Source organism: Sinocyclocheilus rhinocerous, unplaced genomic scaffold, assembly GCF_001515625.1.
Source record: "Sinocyclocheilus rhinocerous isolate Xijiao unplaced genomic scaffold, SAMN03320098_v1.1 scaffold306, whole genome shotgun sequence".
In the NCBI taxonomy this organism is placed as follows: Eukaryota; Metazoa; Chordata; class Actinopteri; order Cypriniformes; family Cyprinidae; genus Sinocyclocheilus; species Sinocyclocheilus rhinocerous.
The window spans coordinates 238,297-253,451 of NW_015662161.1; the positions used below are offsets into that span (position 1 = coordinate 238,297).

A 15,155-nucleotide genomic window follows, 5' to 3' on the forward strand; every position below is an offset into this window, starting at 1 on the left:
ATATATATATATATATATAAAATCTGACATCATTTACTCACCCTTAAGTTGTTCCAGACCTGTGAGTTTCTTTCTTCTGTTGAACATAAAGGCATGAAGAACTTTGGGAAACAAACAGTTGCTGGTAGCCACTTACTTAAAAAAAAATACTATGGAAGCCAATACCAGTAACTGTTTGCTTGCAACATTCTTTAAAATATCTTGCTCAAATAGTCAGCCCTGCTTGCCTCTTCTTGGACGAGTTCCTGTAAATTAAACAGCACAGCATGTGTACTACAGCACACTTCAAAATACCAGCAGGCATGCACTGGATTCCCATTCTTGAAACAAATGTACATATACTGAAAAATTATGTAAATCATAACAAATACTGAATAGGTTTTTCACTTTGTTTAAATAATTTTAAACCAGTAGTAATTCCTGTTTATAAGGGATTGCCATTGTTTACAATTGTAAGTCTGTCTGAGACAAAGGCAAAACTATTAAATCAATACATAAACGGCATTTAAAAGACATTTTTGATGGGATATTTAGGCTACATTATGAAAATGTTAATTATTTTTAATTAAAATTAACTCCTGAATATCCACCCATATATATTTAGTTGATCCCCATAACTTACATGTGAAGAATAAATTCAAGTGGAGGATTTACGGAAGTAAAAAAAAAAAAAAAAAATCGAATATTTGACATTCCGTGACGTAATCGTCTTGTGACGTCACAAAGACCTTAGTGTTCGAAACTATTCGCTTCTCTCATTTCACACTCTCTGAGTACTGTTAAGGCTTCGCGGATGATTTACCTGTTCTCGATTGCTAACGAGGTTCTCCGAAACTGATTGCGCTGTGAAGCAAAAGCGGTCAGATACGACGATTCACCTCGGTTTCATGTGCCGACCTCTCAGGCTCAAGCTTTTTTAGTCGGTAGTTGCCCCCTGCCGGGCTGTGGTGGTCTGTGGGTGTGCAGGGGGTCGTGCGGAGTCGTAACCGATCGGTGTGTTGTGTGGTGGTGGGGGGTGTGACACAGTGATTGACAAAAGGAGGGCGAGGTGGTTCTGCTCTCCAATCAAATGAACTTGGTTTATAGCAACCCCACCCGACCCGGTCCTTCACAATTAATAGTTGTTAATCACTGTTAACACCTGCTATAAACCATATTTACACTAAATATGTTGATATGCAAAATAACAAAGAGCCTAATTAGCCTATCTAAAAAAATGATGCCATTGTAAAACAGTTTAATAGTTCACAAAATATGTTATATGATATCCAGTGACGTAATAAACTCTCAAAGCTGAAAAAAACATATAATCCTTGTGTTGATGTCTTGATTTAAACACGTCAAACTCATGGTGTGAGAAAAATATAGCCTAAGACATGATGAAACATCCAAAGTCTTCAATCTACATGTTTGCCAACAATTTAAAAATATCACTCACAGAAATTGTACAAGAATAAAAAATCTCCCATGAGTTTGCAAAATGGGGTTACAAAAATAAACATTTCTAAAAAAAAAAAAAAAATTCTAAAGCCATTTTTTGTTGTTGTTGTTGTTGTGTTTAATCCTTATTTTTGGTGGTTTTCTCAGCATATATCAATAAAGGCAGTTAGTTATGTAAATGCTATTGAAACTATTATCCTCTGCTCTTGACCCAGTGGAGGTCTGTGTTTTCAAACAGCTGGACAGACACTGTCTGGAGGATAAACCTTGTGACAGGGACCCCGCGGCTCTAATGCCAAATCATGCAGATGAGCTGATGCTTCCTGACCTCAAACCCAACCAAAACCTGGATGGTGAGCGTTTATAACTGCAGAGGCTCAACCGTCTCCTCAAGCTATGCTCTATTATTATTTGTGTGACTGCTATTATCAGAAGATTTGTATCACTTTGCATTGAATTGTGGTTGTGGTTATGCGATACAATGTAAATATTTATGGGATGATCAAATGCCATCTCCACATCCTCCACTGTCCTGGTGGTCACGAGTAGTATCTCTTATGTAATTAATTCTAAACAAAAGAAAAATGTTCTTCTCTTCAGATGATTTACTCTGTTTGAGAAGTAATTACAAAATGAATCAATCAATAACATTTAGAATACTTATGAGAATTCACTACTGAAAGAATACATGTAATACTACTTTCACATTTTGCATGCAAAATAACTCAAATGTTAGCAATTAAATAAATAGTTCTTTTACACTCTTAAAAGTAAACGGTGACGGTTTTTTTTTTTTGTGCAGTAATGTCCCAAAAGAACCATTTCCCACCGAACCTTTCAGTGAACAGTTCTTAATTCCATTTAATTCTTAGTGTGAAGAACATTTTAATAATCTAAACAACCTTTTAAAGAACACTTTGTGAAATGGAAAGGTTCTATAGAGGTTAAAGGTTCTTCGTGGGACGGTAGATGTCAATAAAGAACCTTGAAAGTGTAAATTATTAGCATTTGCATTTGGCCTTATACATACTAGAGGGTGAAACGGGAGTGGATTTTCAAACCTCTCCTGTCCAGTAAACGGTGACGTTTTTTTTTTTTTTTTGCAGTAATGTCACAGAAGAACCATTTCCCACCGAACCTTTCAGTGAACAGTTCTTAATTCCATTTAATTCTTAGTGTGAAGAACATTTTAATAATCTAAACAACCTTTTAAAGAACACTTTGTGAAATGGAAAGGTTCTATAGAGGTTAAAGGTTCTTCGTGGGACGGTAGATGTCAATAAAGAACCTTGAAAGTGTAAATTATTAGCATTTGCATTTGGCCTTATACATACTAGAGGGTGAAACGGGAGTGGATTTTCAAACCTCTCCTGTCCCAATAAAAAAAAATGTAAAAATCCCGTCCCGTCCCAATCCCATGAAAAAACGGGGGGAAAATCCCGTCCCAATCCCAGAATAATGACTCCCATTCCCTCCCACTTCCGTGTTGTTTTTTTGGCCGGAATCTGTCAGTTACAGTAAAAATACAGTACAGATCACAGCATGCCCACTTTAGTTGAATAAAAATCCAAAATGTAGTTTTTTGTTATTTTAATGAACTGAAAGCCAGCTTAAACAATGCACAGTGTGCATTGCACACACATTAAATTTAATGTAAATCATCCATGCTAACACACACATTTTCTATTTGAATGTTTTTTTCATTCGAAAGTAGACATTTCACTCTCTATAGATGTATTTTTCATACACAGAGTTTCGAAGTTTTTCGCTCAAGTTCACAGACCGAGACAGAAGAAAGCTCATCCTGTTTGCTTTAATTATTTTACAGAAGCGCAACGTTTCGTTGTTATTTTGAGTGCACACAAATAAACGTAGAGTCTTTACAGATTCGAAAGATGTATTACTTTTATCTGTATGACCAAAAATGACGGAGTATTTTAAGAGCAAGTGAGCGCACCGGCGCCTCCATCTGTCCTGCAGTGAGCGCGCTACTGTTCAGCTTCCACACTCCGCAGACACATTTCTCTAGGTTAACATTAGATTTAGCGGCCATGTAAAGTTGTTACTACATACATCTTTCAGATGAAAAGCCATATTTGAGGACGATGAATGATAGGTGGGCCGGTGTTTGGATATCCTGCCCGATGTACTGTATTACCACATAGACATAGACCAGCCGTTAACGATCTGTCCGTCTCGGACTGCGTACGTCATTCACTTAACCAAATTTTGTCCGACTTGAACCGGCGCCGACGCCACATCACTGTCACGTGTGGCATCAAAGTACCGCGATAGCGTTTCAATAGCAGCCGGCTGACTCAGCTGGCGCAGCTTTTTCAGAGCGACTGCGGCCCTGTCCCAAATGGCACCCTAAACCCTTACGGTCTTCCTCTGAGTCCGCACTTTCGTGACGTAATGCCGCTATGACTGTCGGGTAGAAGTCTGCTGCAGAGCTCGCCCCAGTGCGGGCTCGGCAGAAGTGCTTATCGAGTGCGCATAGCGGCCGCAAAGGGGGTGCTCGCAAGCACCCTTCTGAACGCTAAAATGACGAAGACCGAGACCGTAGAGTGTCCCATTCGTCATTTTAGCGTTCAAAAGGGTGCTCGCGAGCGCCTCCTTTGCGGCCGCTATGCGCCCTCAATGTGCACTTCTGCCGAGCCCGCAGCGAGGCGAGCTACTGGAGCTCCGCAGCAGACTTCTACCTGACAGTCAAAGCGGCATTATGTCACGAAAGTGCAGACTCAGAGGAAGACCGCGAGGGTTTAAAGATGTATTACTTTTATCTGTATGACCAAAAATGACGGAGTATTTTAAGAGCAAGTGAGCGCACCGGTGCCTCCATCTGTCCTGCAGTGAGTGCGCTACTGTTCAGCTTCCATACTCCGCAGACACATTTCTCTAGGTTAACATTAGATTTAGCGGCCATGTAAATTTGTTGCTACATACATCTTTCAGATGAAAAGCCATATTTGAGGACGATGAATGATAGGTGGGCCGGTGTTTGGATATCCTGCCCGATGTACTGTATTACCACATAGACATAGACCAGCCGTTAACGATCTGTCCGTCTCGGACTGCGTACGTCATTCACTTAACCAAATTTTGTCCGACTTGAACCGGCGCTGACGCCACATCACTGTCACGTGTGGCATCAAAGTACCGCGATAGCGTTTCAATAGCAGCCGGCTGACTCAGCTGGCGCAGCTTTTTCAGAGCGACTGCGGCCCTGTCCCAAATGGCACCCTAAACCCTTACGGTCTTCCTCTGAGTCCGCACTTTCGTGACGTAATGCCGCTATGACTGTCGGGTAGAAGTCTGCTGCAGAGCTCGCCCCAGTGCGGGCTCGGCAGAAGTGCTTATCGAGTGCGCATAGCGGCCGCAAAGGGGGTGCTCGCAAGCACCCTTCTGAACGCTAAAATGACGAAGACCGAGACCGTAGAGTGTCCCATTCGTCATTTTAGCGTTCAAAAGGGTGCTCGCGAGCGCCTCCTTTGCGGCCGCTATGCGCCCTCAATGTGCACTTCTGCCGAGCCCGCAGCGAGGCGAGCTACTGGAGCTCCGCAGCAGACTTCTACCTGACAGTCAAAGCGGCATTATGTCATGAAAGTGCGGACTCAGAGGAAGACCGTCTAGAGTGCCATTTGGGACAGGGCCAATGATGTGATGTGTGTTTCTAACATCTGTTCACAAATCTGTTTTTAGAACAGTAAAAGCTTTTTTACTGTAGTCACAATGTTATATTGAGTCACATTTATCAAAAAAAAACACACACTGATAAAAGCATCTATACCCCCACTTTATTGGTATTTAAATAATATTTGTTTATGTTGAACTTTATTCATTAACATATGGCGCTGTATTAAGCAGTATATAAAAAGCGTTTCTGTTACTCATGAAAACGTTTCTGAAATGTCTCTGTATTTGACAAATATGGCATGTTATTCATTTCATCTGTGATAGAGTAGCTATGCAAACACCGCGAGAGCGTCACTAACGGGAGCAGAAAGTGTCTGGCTTGACGTCTCCGCTTTCAATTCCGCCCCCGATTGCAAGCGGCTACTCTCGCCGATCGGTCTGCGCAACGCTGCATGAAGTCGAACACACCTTTTGTTTCCCCAAAAATGTCAGCCTCTAATACATAGGCCTACTGTAGAAAATGTAATTTCTCTCCACTCACCCTGTACAGTCTCAGGTTTACCGCCAGATGCCTCAGTGCTTAATGTTTTGTTTCCATTGTGTCTGTTCACATATATCTGGCATATGTTATGTATTAAATACTCGGCGTGGTTTTTCAGGTCATCTTGGCCACGATCCACTGCAGTGCTGTGCTGTATCCCATCTCATGCGTCAGGCTTGATATTAAATCCTGTACAGTTTTATTGCTATGTTTATGACATAGTTCGTTTTTTGTCTTCCAGTGAGAATGGGTTGAAATGAATGGGTTTTCTTCTTCCATTGTGAAATTTGTGAGTTGTCTTGCAGTCCTGTCATTTTGACACAGACCACCCTTACGGCCATAAACAAAACTTCAAGGAGCAAAAACTGGCTTTGGACCTTGATGAATTAAGCCCTCCCTCAATAAGAGTAAACAAGGAGTAAACAAAACATATTACGAGGAGCTTGAGATTTTGGGTTATTTAAGGTTCATCTGCTGTTAGTCTTGCAATTACAGTTGACTTGTGCCTTGTCCAAATACCAACGTGAGAGGTCACGGAAACCTTTCCAATGTATGTGAAATATTTATTATAATTAGATATTACATATAATTTGGTAGTACAAAAAAGAGTTGCACGTTTTATTGGTGCAAATGAGTAGTGGTGATAATTATTTTGTACAACAGTTGCAACTGCTTTTTATCACTAGAAGCACCACAAAATTAAATTGTGTCATCTGTTATAGGGACTACTGAACAGGCATTTAGAAGTTAATTTTAAAATGCAAAGTATTGAAAATAAAAAGAAATCTCTGTAAAATAAAACACTTGCATTTTTACAACACTATAAGTGTGTCCCATCAGTTAATGAAAAGCTCTACACACGCTAGTGGTCTTCATGCTCACTTGAACACTTGGGCCAAATACAGGAAATACGTCATAAGTAGTCAAGTGGTCAAGTGCAAAGACCGCAAGTGTGGGTATTTGGACAAGGCATTGGTGTTTTGGAAAGATTTATTTTCTCTGTTTCGTAAGCTGATCAACAGTGGCATCTACTGACCAGACTCAGACTGTGCATCTATCCCTTACAATTTCATTTTTCATCAATTCAAATTAAATGATCCAAACGGATTTGATAGAATCCTACAGATTTTACACCACCATACAGCAAAATAAATAGATCAATAAGTAAAATCAGAACTAAAAGAATATATTGCTAATATAGAAGTTAAAATATGTTTACATAAATATATTTTTGCTATTTAGATTTTTAGTTACTTATATTTTTGGACATTATTTACATATTTTATCTATGTAAATATATTTATATTGTCCAAAATATACTTAAATATACTTTTTGCATGTACCCAAAATGTATTTTAAGATTGCAAATATTTTTTCTTGCCCCTTGAAATAGATTTTGTAATATTTTTTGGAATTTGAAAGTTTAACCGAAATATATTTAATTAAAAAATATATATATTTCATTAAGCCGTGCTGTTTAAAACATATATTTAAAATATATTTCCACCCCCCTTTTAAATTTTTTTTCTTTTTTAATTATGGATACAGAAATTCAGCATTGTACATGGAGTGTATTTACAACTTTAGCCTGAAAACAGAACCAGCAATGTATTCACCGAGACAAAGGAACTTTTTGTTGACTTCAGTAAGGCAACTCGCACACCACGCGACAGCTCATAATAACTGCAGCGGTCAGCAACCTCCCACAAATCTGCGATAACCTCACCTGAACAACAAACCCTGAGCGTTCAGTTACACTGTTCATAAATGCCTGAGGAAATTTGACATCAACACCAAAAACATTACACTGATGGGTGCTACCACTGTCAGCAGGGAGTTAGGATTTATTTGATTGTGTTTTGGATTTATTTATTTATATAGCTATTGTTAAATATATTTCGTAATATCTTTAATGTATACAGATTAAAAATAGAAACAAGACTATATAATACAATATTATGTGAGTATCTGAGTAAATCTAATTCACCACTTTCTTGTTATTCCACTAGCAAACAAATCAGCTTTTAAAGGCATTCATATAGTTCAGCTATAATGATATTTTCCTCAGTGTGCGGGTGTAGAGGTCGCTGTTTGTCGTGTTGTTCCTCATCATTATCATGCCTGATCTATGAGTCGAGTGGGTGTTCACTGACTGGATAATTCAACGCCAACAATACCGAAACCCAACAGAGAGCGACTTCACAACAAATCAGCGTGACATGGAGCCTACGAATTTACAGGTAAATAAATGTCAAGACAGTGTGAATTCACAAGACTGAGTGTTGTTGTAGTTTGTAATATTTAATAGCAGATCCGTGTCCATTTTCTTTTGTAAAAGTTGTTTTGGTTGTTTAGAAACCATTTTTACATTCACCACTCTCTGAAACATTGTCATTATGTATGAATGAAGTTAGAGTTGGAGTGATTTAAGTTATCTTTAAGTAAAAAGTTAATCGTAATGAGGACACAGGCTATGTTTTAAGACTTAGCAGTGATTCCTGAAGCTCATATGATGCCTATGCTGTCTAGGTAGGCAGCCCTTTAGTTTTCGAGACACGGTCATAACCCCGGACATTAAAGGGGTCATATGATGCTGCTAAAAAGAACATTATTTTGTGTATTTGGTGTAATGAAATGTGTTTATGCCTTTCTATGATGTTATCAGGTCAAGCATGACGATAATCTGAAAAATGTTTTTAAGGCATCATCACCGATCCCCCCCCCAAAAAATATAACATTTAGCCTATGAAAAACAGGAAGTTAATATTTACTGGTGTATTTAATTTATTTGTGTATTATTATTTAAACCACACTATGGTCAGAGATTTATGTCTCGTGGTTAAATGTTACATTTGAGATTTCTTAATCATTAATAATCTCTGTTAGACTCATGATGATCAATTCATTATAATTCAATTTTGTGCATTTTCAGAATAATTCTCTGTTTAAGTTAATTGGCACTAAATAACAATTTGTACTAGTCATTATAAATCACTTTATATGTGCAATGCTTTTTAGTTTTTCTATAACATTATTAAATATTTTAATATGAAATTAGGGTGACCATACGTGCCATTTTCCCAGGACGCGTCCTGGCCAGGATTTCTATATTGCCTAAAATATCTAGGTTTTGGCTTTGTTTGCGTGTGCAGACCGATCGGTGTATGACATCAAAATACCTCGAGAGCATTTTGAAAGCATAAGGAATTGACTGTATGGTATTTTGATGTCATACACCGATCGGTCTGCACACGCAAACAAAGCCAAAACCTAGATATTTTAGGCAATATAGAAATCCTGGCCAGGACGCGCGTCCTGGGAAAATGGCACGTATGGTCACCCTAATGAAATGTTATTAAATGTTGTGTAATGGTGCTTTAAGTATATTTACTTCTTACACTACACTTAAATCTCTGCATAGTGGCTTATGTCTTAAAGTGGTGAGACTAAGCGCAATTGCACATGCTTCATTTTACAGAAAGCTATAGCTATAGCCAACAAAGCTTCACAAGAGGACCAGGCTGGAAATTATGAGGAAGCTGTTAAATCTTATCAACATGCAGTGACATATTTTCTGCATATAATAAAACGTAAGTGCATAAATATGGGGCTAACCTATTTACAACAATGTGCAATGGTCTGATCAAGTTTCTTGTCATTTTCCTGGTAATTTATCCATTTGTTTCCATGCATTTAGGTGAACCACAGGGTAAGGATGGCAATCAGAAGATCAGAGATAAGTGTAAGCAGTATCTAGACAGAGCAGAAGAGCTCCAAGACTATCTTGATAAGAAAGAGGTTACTATAAAATTATCCCTGTCTCTTTGTGTATTTATGAATATGTCCAAGCAATTTGGACCACAATAGACAATCGAGTCACACTTTAAAAAAAAAAACTCTACAAAAACCCTACACTTAAAAAACAAAACAAAACTACAAATTCATATAGATCATGCAAAACCACATGTCTACAACAGTGTATTACAGTTTTTTAACACATGCTGGACATTAAGACGTCTTTGGTCACTAATATAAGTGTTGTCGAATAGTAAAAACACATTTTGACCAACAATTTAACCCACTGCAAGAACACTAACAGTGCTTTGAAGCATGGAGGCAGCATCATTCTGTGGCATGAACTGAACACATGCAGAGGGAAAATTGAGAAAGTAAATAAAAATCCTGAAGGGAAACATGCTGCGGGTCAGCAAAACCACTGGACACACTGACATAGTTTAAAATCAAATGGAACATTAGAGACGTGGCCTAATGGTATAGCGCAAGTGCTTCAACACATTGCGCTGTTGCACTCATACGGGTGGTGTGAGTCTGAATCTAGCTAGCAACAGATTGTTTCAAAGCAGCTTTACAGTGATAAATAATGTTTCAGTGCTGCAAACAGTATTCAGTTCTGTTGTAAAGCAGCTCTAAAAGTACAATAGTAAATAGTCATTATTCGGTTTAAGTCCATTGTTTCAGTTTGGTTTAATAATTGTGAAAAGTTCATCAGTTATATATTGTTTACTGACAGTAGGAAAGGAGTCTCATGAAAATACCAATGAGCTTCGCAAACTGATATGGTCAGAAAATGAAAATATGTGATTTTTTTTGTGTGATGGTTATGTGTCAGAAAAATAAACAGCAGTAGACTCAGTACATAGCCCTGGGGGTCTCCACAAGCACAAGCAAAATGTAGGAGCCCTGTTTTGTGTCCTGACTGTGGTCTGTTGCATATTACAGGATCCAGTTGCAGACAGAGGTGCTTTGGTCAAAAAAAAATGTTTGACCAGGTATGCAATGGTGTCCTGTGGTTTTGCTTGTAAGTGTCTTTGTAGAGGCCTTAAAATGTGCCACTCTCTTAAAAGATACGAGTAAGTGCAATGTGGTTGTGCATTTGAAAAACATTTTTTTGGCAGAATATGCAGATATTGTTCAATGCTCGTAAATGGAAAAAGATGTTATTGCAGTTAGAGGGTGTACTTAGGGCATTTAACAAGAAGGGCTAAGACGACATGTTAATCAGCAAAACTTTGATTTCTTGATCTCAAGTTCTGGCCGTCTAATAATAACTGGGTGTCTGGGAGGCAGGTGAAGTGGTTGTTCTGTGATTAGACAGTGACGCATTAGATGCTCTTTCACTGTAAAGTATTGTTGTTGAAGTTTATTTTTAGGGTGTTGGCTTTTTTTTTAGGTTTGGTTCTGTTCTTTTTACAAGTAAAAGTTTTGTCCTAGCAGTATCATCAGATTATTACAGATACTGAAACTGTTTAGCCATAGCCTCTGGTTAGGTTGTGGGATGCGGGTTGTTTTTTTCAAGGGACCCTGAGGGGCCACTGTATGTCCCTGTAAGATCTTGATGTGTAGCCTATCTCCCAGAGGTGTGGCAATAGAAGTGGCACACAACTTTAAATTCTTTGGTGTGTCACTACACTGATGACTACACTGAACACCATCCTTGGTGAAGCAGACACAACCAACACACTCTTACGGTAATTTCTAAATATTTGTAGAATTGATGGTTATAAAGGTGCAGTCACACTTTTGGTGACATTTCGTGTGCAAAAAAGGTTCATTGCGTATTGTCAGTAAATATGAAGCACAGCTCACACAGAAGTCACAAATCTGCGTGCATCTTTCACTCTCATGTGAAATTCCAGCTTGCGTGGATTTCTATTGAGATGACTGGATTACGTCCATGAAATGTTGTCAAGGAGCAGTCAGTGTGACTTAATTAGTATGAATTTGTCTGATCTCAGTCGTGCATTTTTGTGCAATCTGCTTATATCGCATTGATGGTTAGGTTTATTGGTGGGGTTAGTGGTGGACCTTCATGCTTACTTTTTTTTTTTTTTTTTTTTTTTAAATATTCAAATCACATCATGATGAATCAACATTATACAAATTCCTACAAAATCACCACTTTGTAAAATAGTTTTCTCATGAGATCGTGTTGCTTCCACTTCCTACAGAGATGCAGCTAAACTGAAGAAAACTTAAATCTACCAAATGGACCCTTGTCATCTAAATCCACTGTCTCTATTGAATATTTCTCAGCTACCTATATTTATAGCCCCACAGTAATTTTAAAGTGAAAATTAAAAGCTGTTGGTATTTGTACCGGTGGTTTTAGGGGATGAGATGAAAATTAAGGGGGCTTGGTGATATCAAGTTTTAAAGACAAGCATTTCTTTTTCTTTTAAATAATGTGCATGGATAAAACACAATAAGACCAGGAACTTGTATTAAAAAGGTACAAAGGGTCCATTTTGATTTCATGTTGACTATAAAGGTATTGGACCATTGGACCTTTTTTTTTTTTTTTTTAAATACTTTTGTCATATATATATCCATTGTCTGTTTGGCTACACTACATTCTATTTTTGTATTCCTTTCATAAATATGTTTTTATTTTTTGTTTACTGTGGTGTCTGGTGTTCACAACATGGTTCTAAAGGAACAATAGCAACAGATCTTGTTTATTATAGCCTGCCATATTGCAATAGGCTATAATATCTGATAACGTTTAAGCAATGATATGGCTCGTGCCTGTCTGTGACCTTTCAGTTTGACAATGGAAACACTTGTTTATAGCTCAGTTATCTCACTGATGACTTCAGACTTTTGGTAGCTATATCACTGTAGTAACACACTGGCCTCTTTAGATGTGAATGTGCACATTTCTAGTAGCCTTAAACCAATATAATAATACAGAAGAGACTGGAGTTAGTCACACTTTTTATTACAGTTAATAATTCTCAGGGTGGGCTGGGAAATATAGTTTGCTGACAGGGTAAGTTGTCATGTTTGGAACCTGTCATTAATATTAAGATCTAATATTAGAGAGAAATGTCTAATTAGGTGATGAGAATAATTCATTCTACATGCCAGAAGCATAATTAATTAAAACTTAATGTAATTTGTGGCAAATTATAAATTCAGTGATTTGACAAACAGAAATTTTCATTATTAAACGGGATAAAATTAAAACACATGCGACAACTTGTCCACAAATTACATTTGAAACAAAAACGCCTTAAAAATGAGCCAGTGAGGTTTTATTGTGTTCACTTATTTACCTAACAGATATTACAGAAATATTTTGATGGTGTAAAAAATCAGGTGTTTGAAACCAACATCAACACAAAACCAGACATGCACGCATTTCTGTATTTGGATCAGATTTCTGTGATAACTTCTCTTTGTGTAACTTTACTGAATCTCACAGATAATCAGGGCAAATTAATTGTCTTTAAGTAACTATAATCACCGTAACTTGGATACATTCAAAATATTACAATCAAACGGTTGCATATGATTTGTACAACATCTGTTTATTTCCGGTCATGCAGTTATAGTTTTTGATGTTTGGTGGCATCAGCTTGAGAGAATCCTTCTTGTTGTTACCTACAGTTATATTGAATATATCAAGTACAATTTTTATTACGCAGGAATGACCTTTTTTTTTGTTCCTGAAACCGGAGGCATTTGTAAGCAGTGTTGCCAACTATTTTTCAGAGAAAGTTGCTAAAGGAAGGTCGATTTGTTGCTAAAAGTTGCTAAATGACGTTATGATGTCATTGCGTGATGACGTCATTGCGTAATTACGATGCAAAATTGTGTCACAATATCAAATCTCAGCAAAAAAACAATTTAAGTTATTTAACTAGCTAGTAAACTAGTAATACTACACATTCTCAACAATTATGCTTTAAGCAGTGTATTAGTAGTAGTTAGTTAGTATGCTACACTCTAAGAAAAACCTGTAAGAATAGGGCACAATCTACTATGTTAATATGAAAGAATTTTCCATATTGTTTTTTTACCTGCATTTTAAATTACACATTGTGTTTTTTGGGTTACAGGGTTACAATGGATAATGGATAATGTCCTGGAAAATTACTAGTACCTTTTCCATTTTTCTAGATATTTTTCTTGGTTTCCTCTTTTTGTGTAATTTGGATGGAAAATGTGTGCTTTTTTTAGTCACTTATCGAAAGTTGCCAAATACATTTTAAAAATTGCTAAATTTGTTGCTAGGTGCTTTTGGAAGAAAGCGTTGCTAGGGTAGTCTGAAAAGTTGCTAAATTTAGCAACAAAATTGCTAAGTTGGCAACACTGTTTGTAAGGGCGCGCGCCAAATGGGCGTGTCTCACACATATGACGCATGACATTTTTGCAACACGTGAGCGTGAAGGCGGAAGTGACATTCGACGTTTTAATACGGAAGTGTTTTTTTCCTCTGTTATTCTCCGATCTCAAAAATAAGTATTGAAAAATCATAAATTTACAATCCTCGTTGTTTGTTTGTAAAAACGTGACAGTTTGTTCATATATCGCTGTCTTTATATTTCCGAAACGCCGTTCGTTCTTGATTTTTTCAGCCCCTATGGCTGCCAACAACAACTTGCAGGTAAGTTGGAAACAAATGATCTCAGAGTTTATCAGACCGACAGCAAGAACTTTAACTTATGGATTTACTTAAGATAAATATTACGTTTTATCGTATCTGTAAATTCATATATTTGAAGGCAATGGTTTTGTTGTAAATATAAAGAAATGGTCGCCTATGTCTTGCTAGCACACTCGTGTTTTCTTTAACTTCTGTCATATAATCTAAATATACTAACAAACCATTATGGTCGTAATCGCTCTTGATTGTATGTGAGATTATAAATGTTATTTTGAATGTTAAGGGTTGATCATTGTTTAGTTTGTTTAGCTCTGCCTTTTGTTTTGTGCTCATGAATACAGTTGTAGTTTGGTTACATCTATTACAATTTGGCTCATTGTTCTGGTCTCTTAAGCATTATAGTTTTTCTGTGGTGAACATATGTCACATTTATCATTTTTTTGTTTGAGAATTAAGGCGTGATGAAGTCTTATTTATGTGCTTTCATACAACTGACTGAAATTCCCTCATACTGTCCTTATGACAATAAAACTGGATTAATTAGTTAATAGCTACATTGCATTTTCTGAAATAATGCTATGATATTTACCACTCAGAAAGCTATAGATCTGGCCAGTAAGGCAGCTCAGGAGGATAAGGCGGAAAACTATGAAGAGGCCCTGCGTCTATATCAACATGCTGTTCAATATTTCTTGCATGTTGTCAAATGTAAGTATGCAGCATAAATCTGTTTATATCTGTCCATAAAAAAGAATGATTTTAGCAATAGAAACAGACAAACATTAAAGTCCCCATGAAATCAAAATTAAAGTTTTTTGGGTGTTAGTATCAATATGTTAGTCTTAAGGTTATCTATAAGGCAGTGTGCTGCACGATTAATCGAAAGCGATTGACATTTACATTTTTATAGTAATGCCGGTTCTGTAATCAGCAGGAAATCATGATCACCTGCTTTCAGATGGAGCAGAATTTACTACAGATAGCCGTAGTTCACTGACAAGTTACGCAAAAAAATCGCAGACGATTTTATTGCGCGATTCTGAAATCGTTTGCGATAATGACAGCTGTTTGCATAGCTTTTCATTGCTCTACAGTTAATTGAAGTAAATGCTGCTCCATCTGAAAGCA

The 15,155-nt window shown here is 37.2% G+C and overlaps 1 protein-coding gene across 2 annotated transcripts in view; it reads left to right on the plus strand.

Moving 5' to 3' along the window:
* The first annotated feature begins 7,728 nt into the window (after nucleotides 1–7,728).
* The window catches only part of vps4b (vacuolar protein sorting 4 homolog B), a 15,962-nt gene continuing 8,535 nt past the window's right edge, over nucleotides 7,729–15,155 (plus strand). The window contains exons 1-4 of one of the 2 annotated variants that reach the window (XM_016537414.1): nucleotides 7,729–7,857; nucleotides 9,096–9,207; nucleotides 9,315–9,415; nucleotides 14,624–14,735. In XM_016537414.1, coding sequence (XP_016392900.1) covers nucleotides 7,837–7,857; nucleotides 9,096–9,207; nucleotides 9,315–9,415; nucleotides 14,624–14,735 — 346 coding nt within the window. In that variant the 5' untranslated portion in view covers nucleotides 7,729–7,836. Of the gene's footprint in view, nucleotides 7,858–9,095; nucleotides 9,208–9,314; nucleotides 9,416–13,805; nucleotides 14,028–14,623; nucleotides 14,736–15,155 lie in introns of those variants that run through there. The other variant, XM_016537415.1, reaches the window with a different exon arrangement.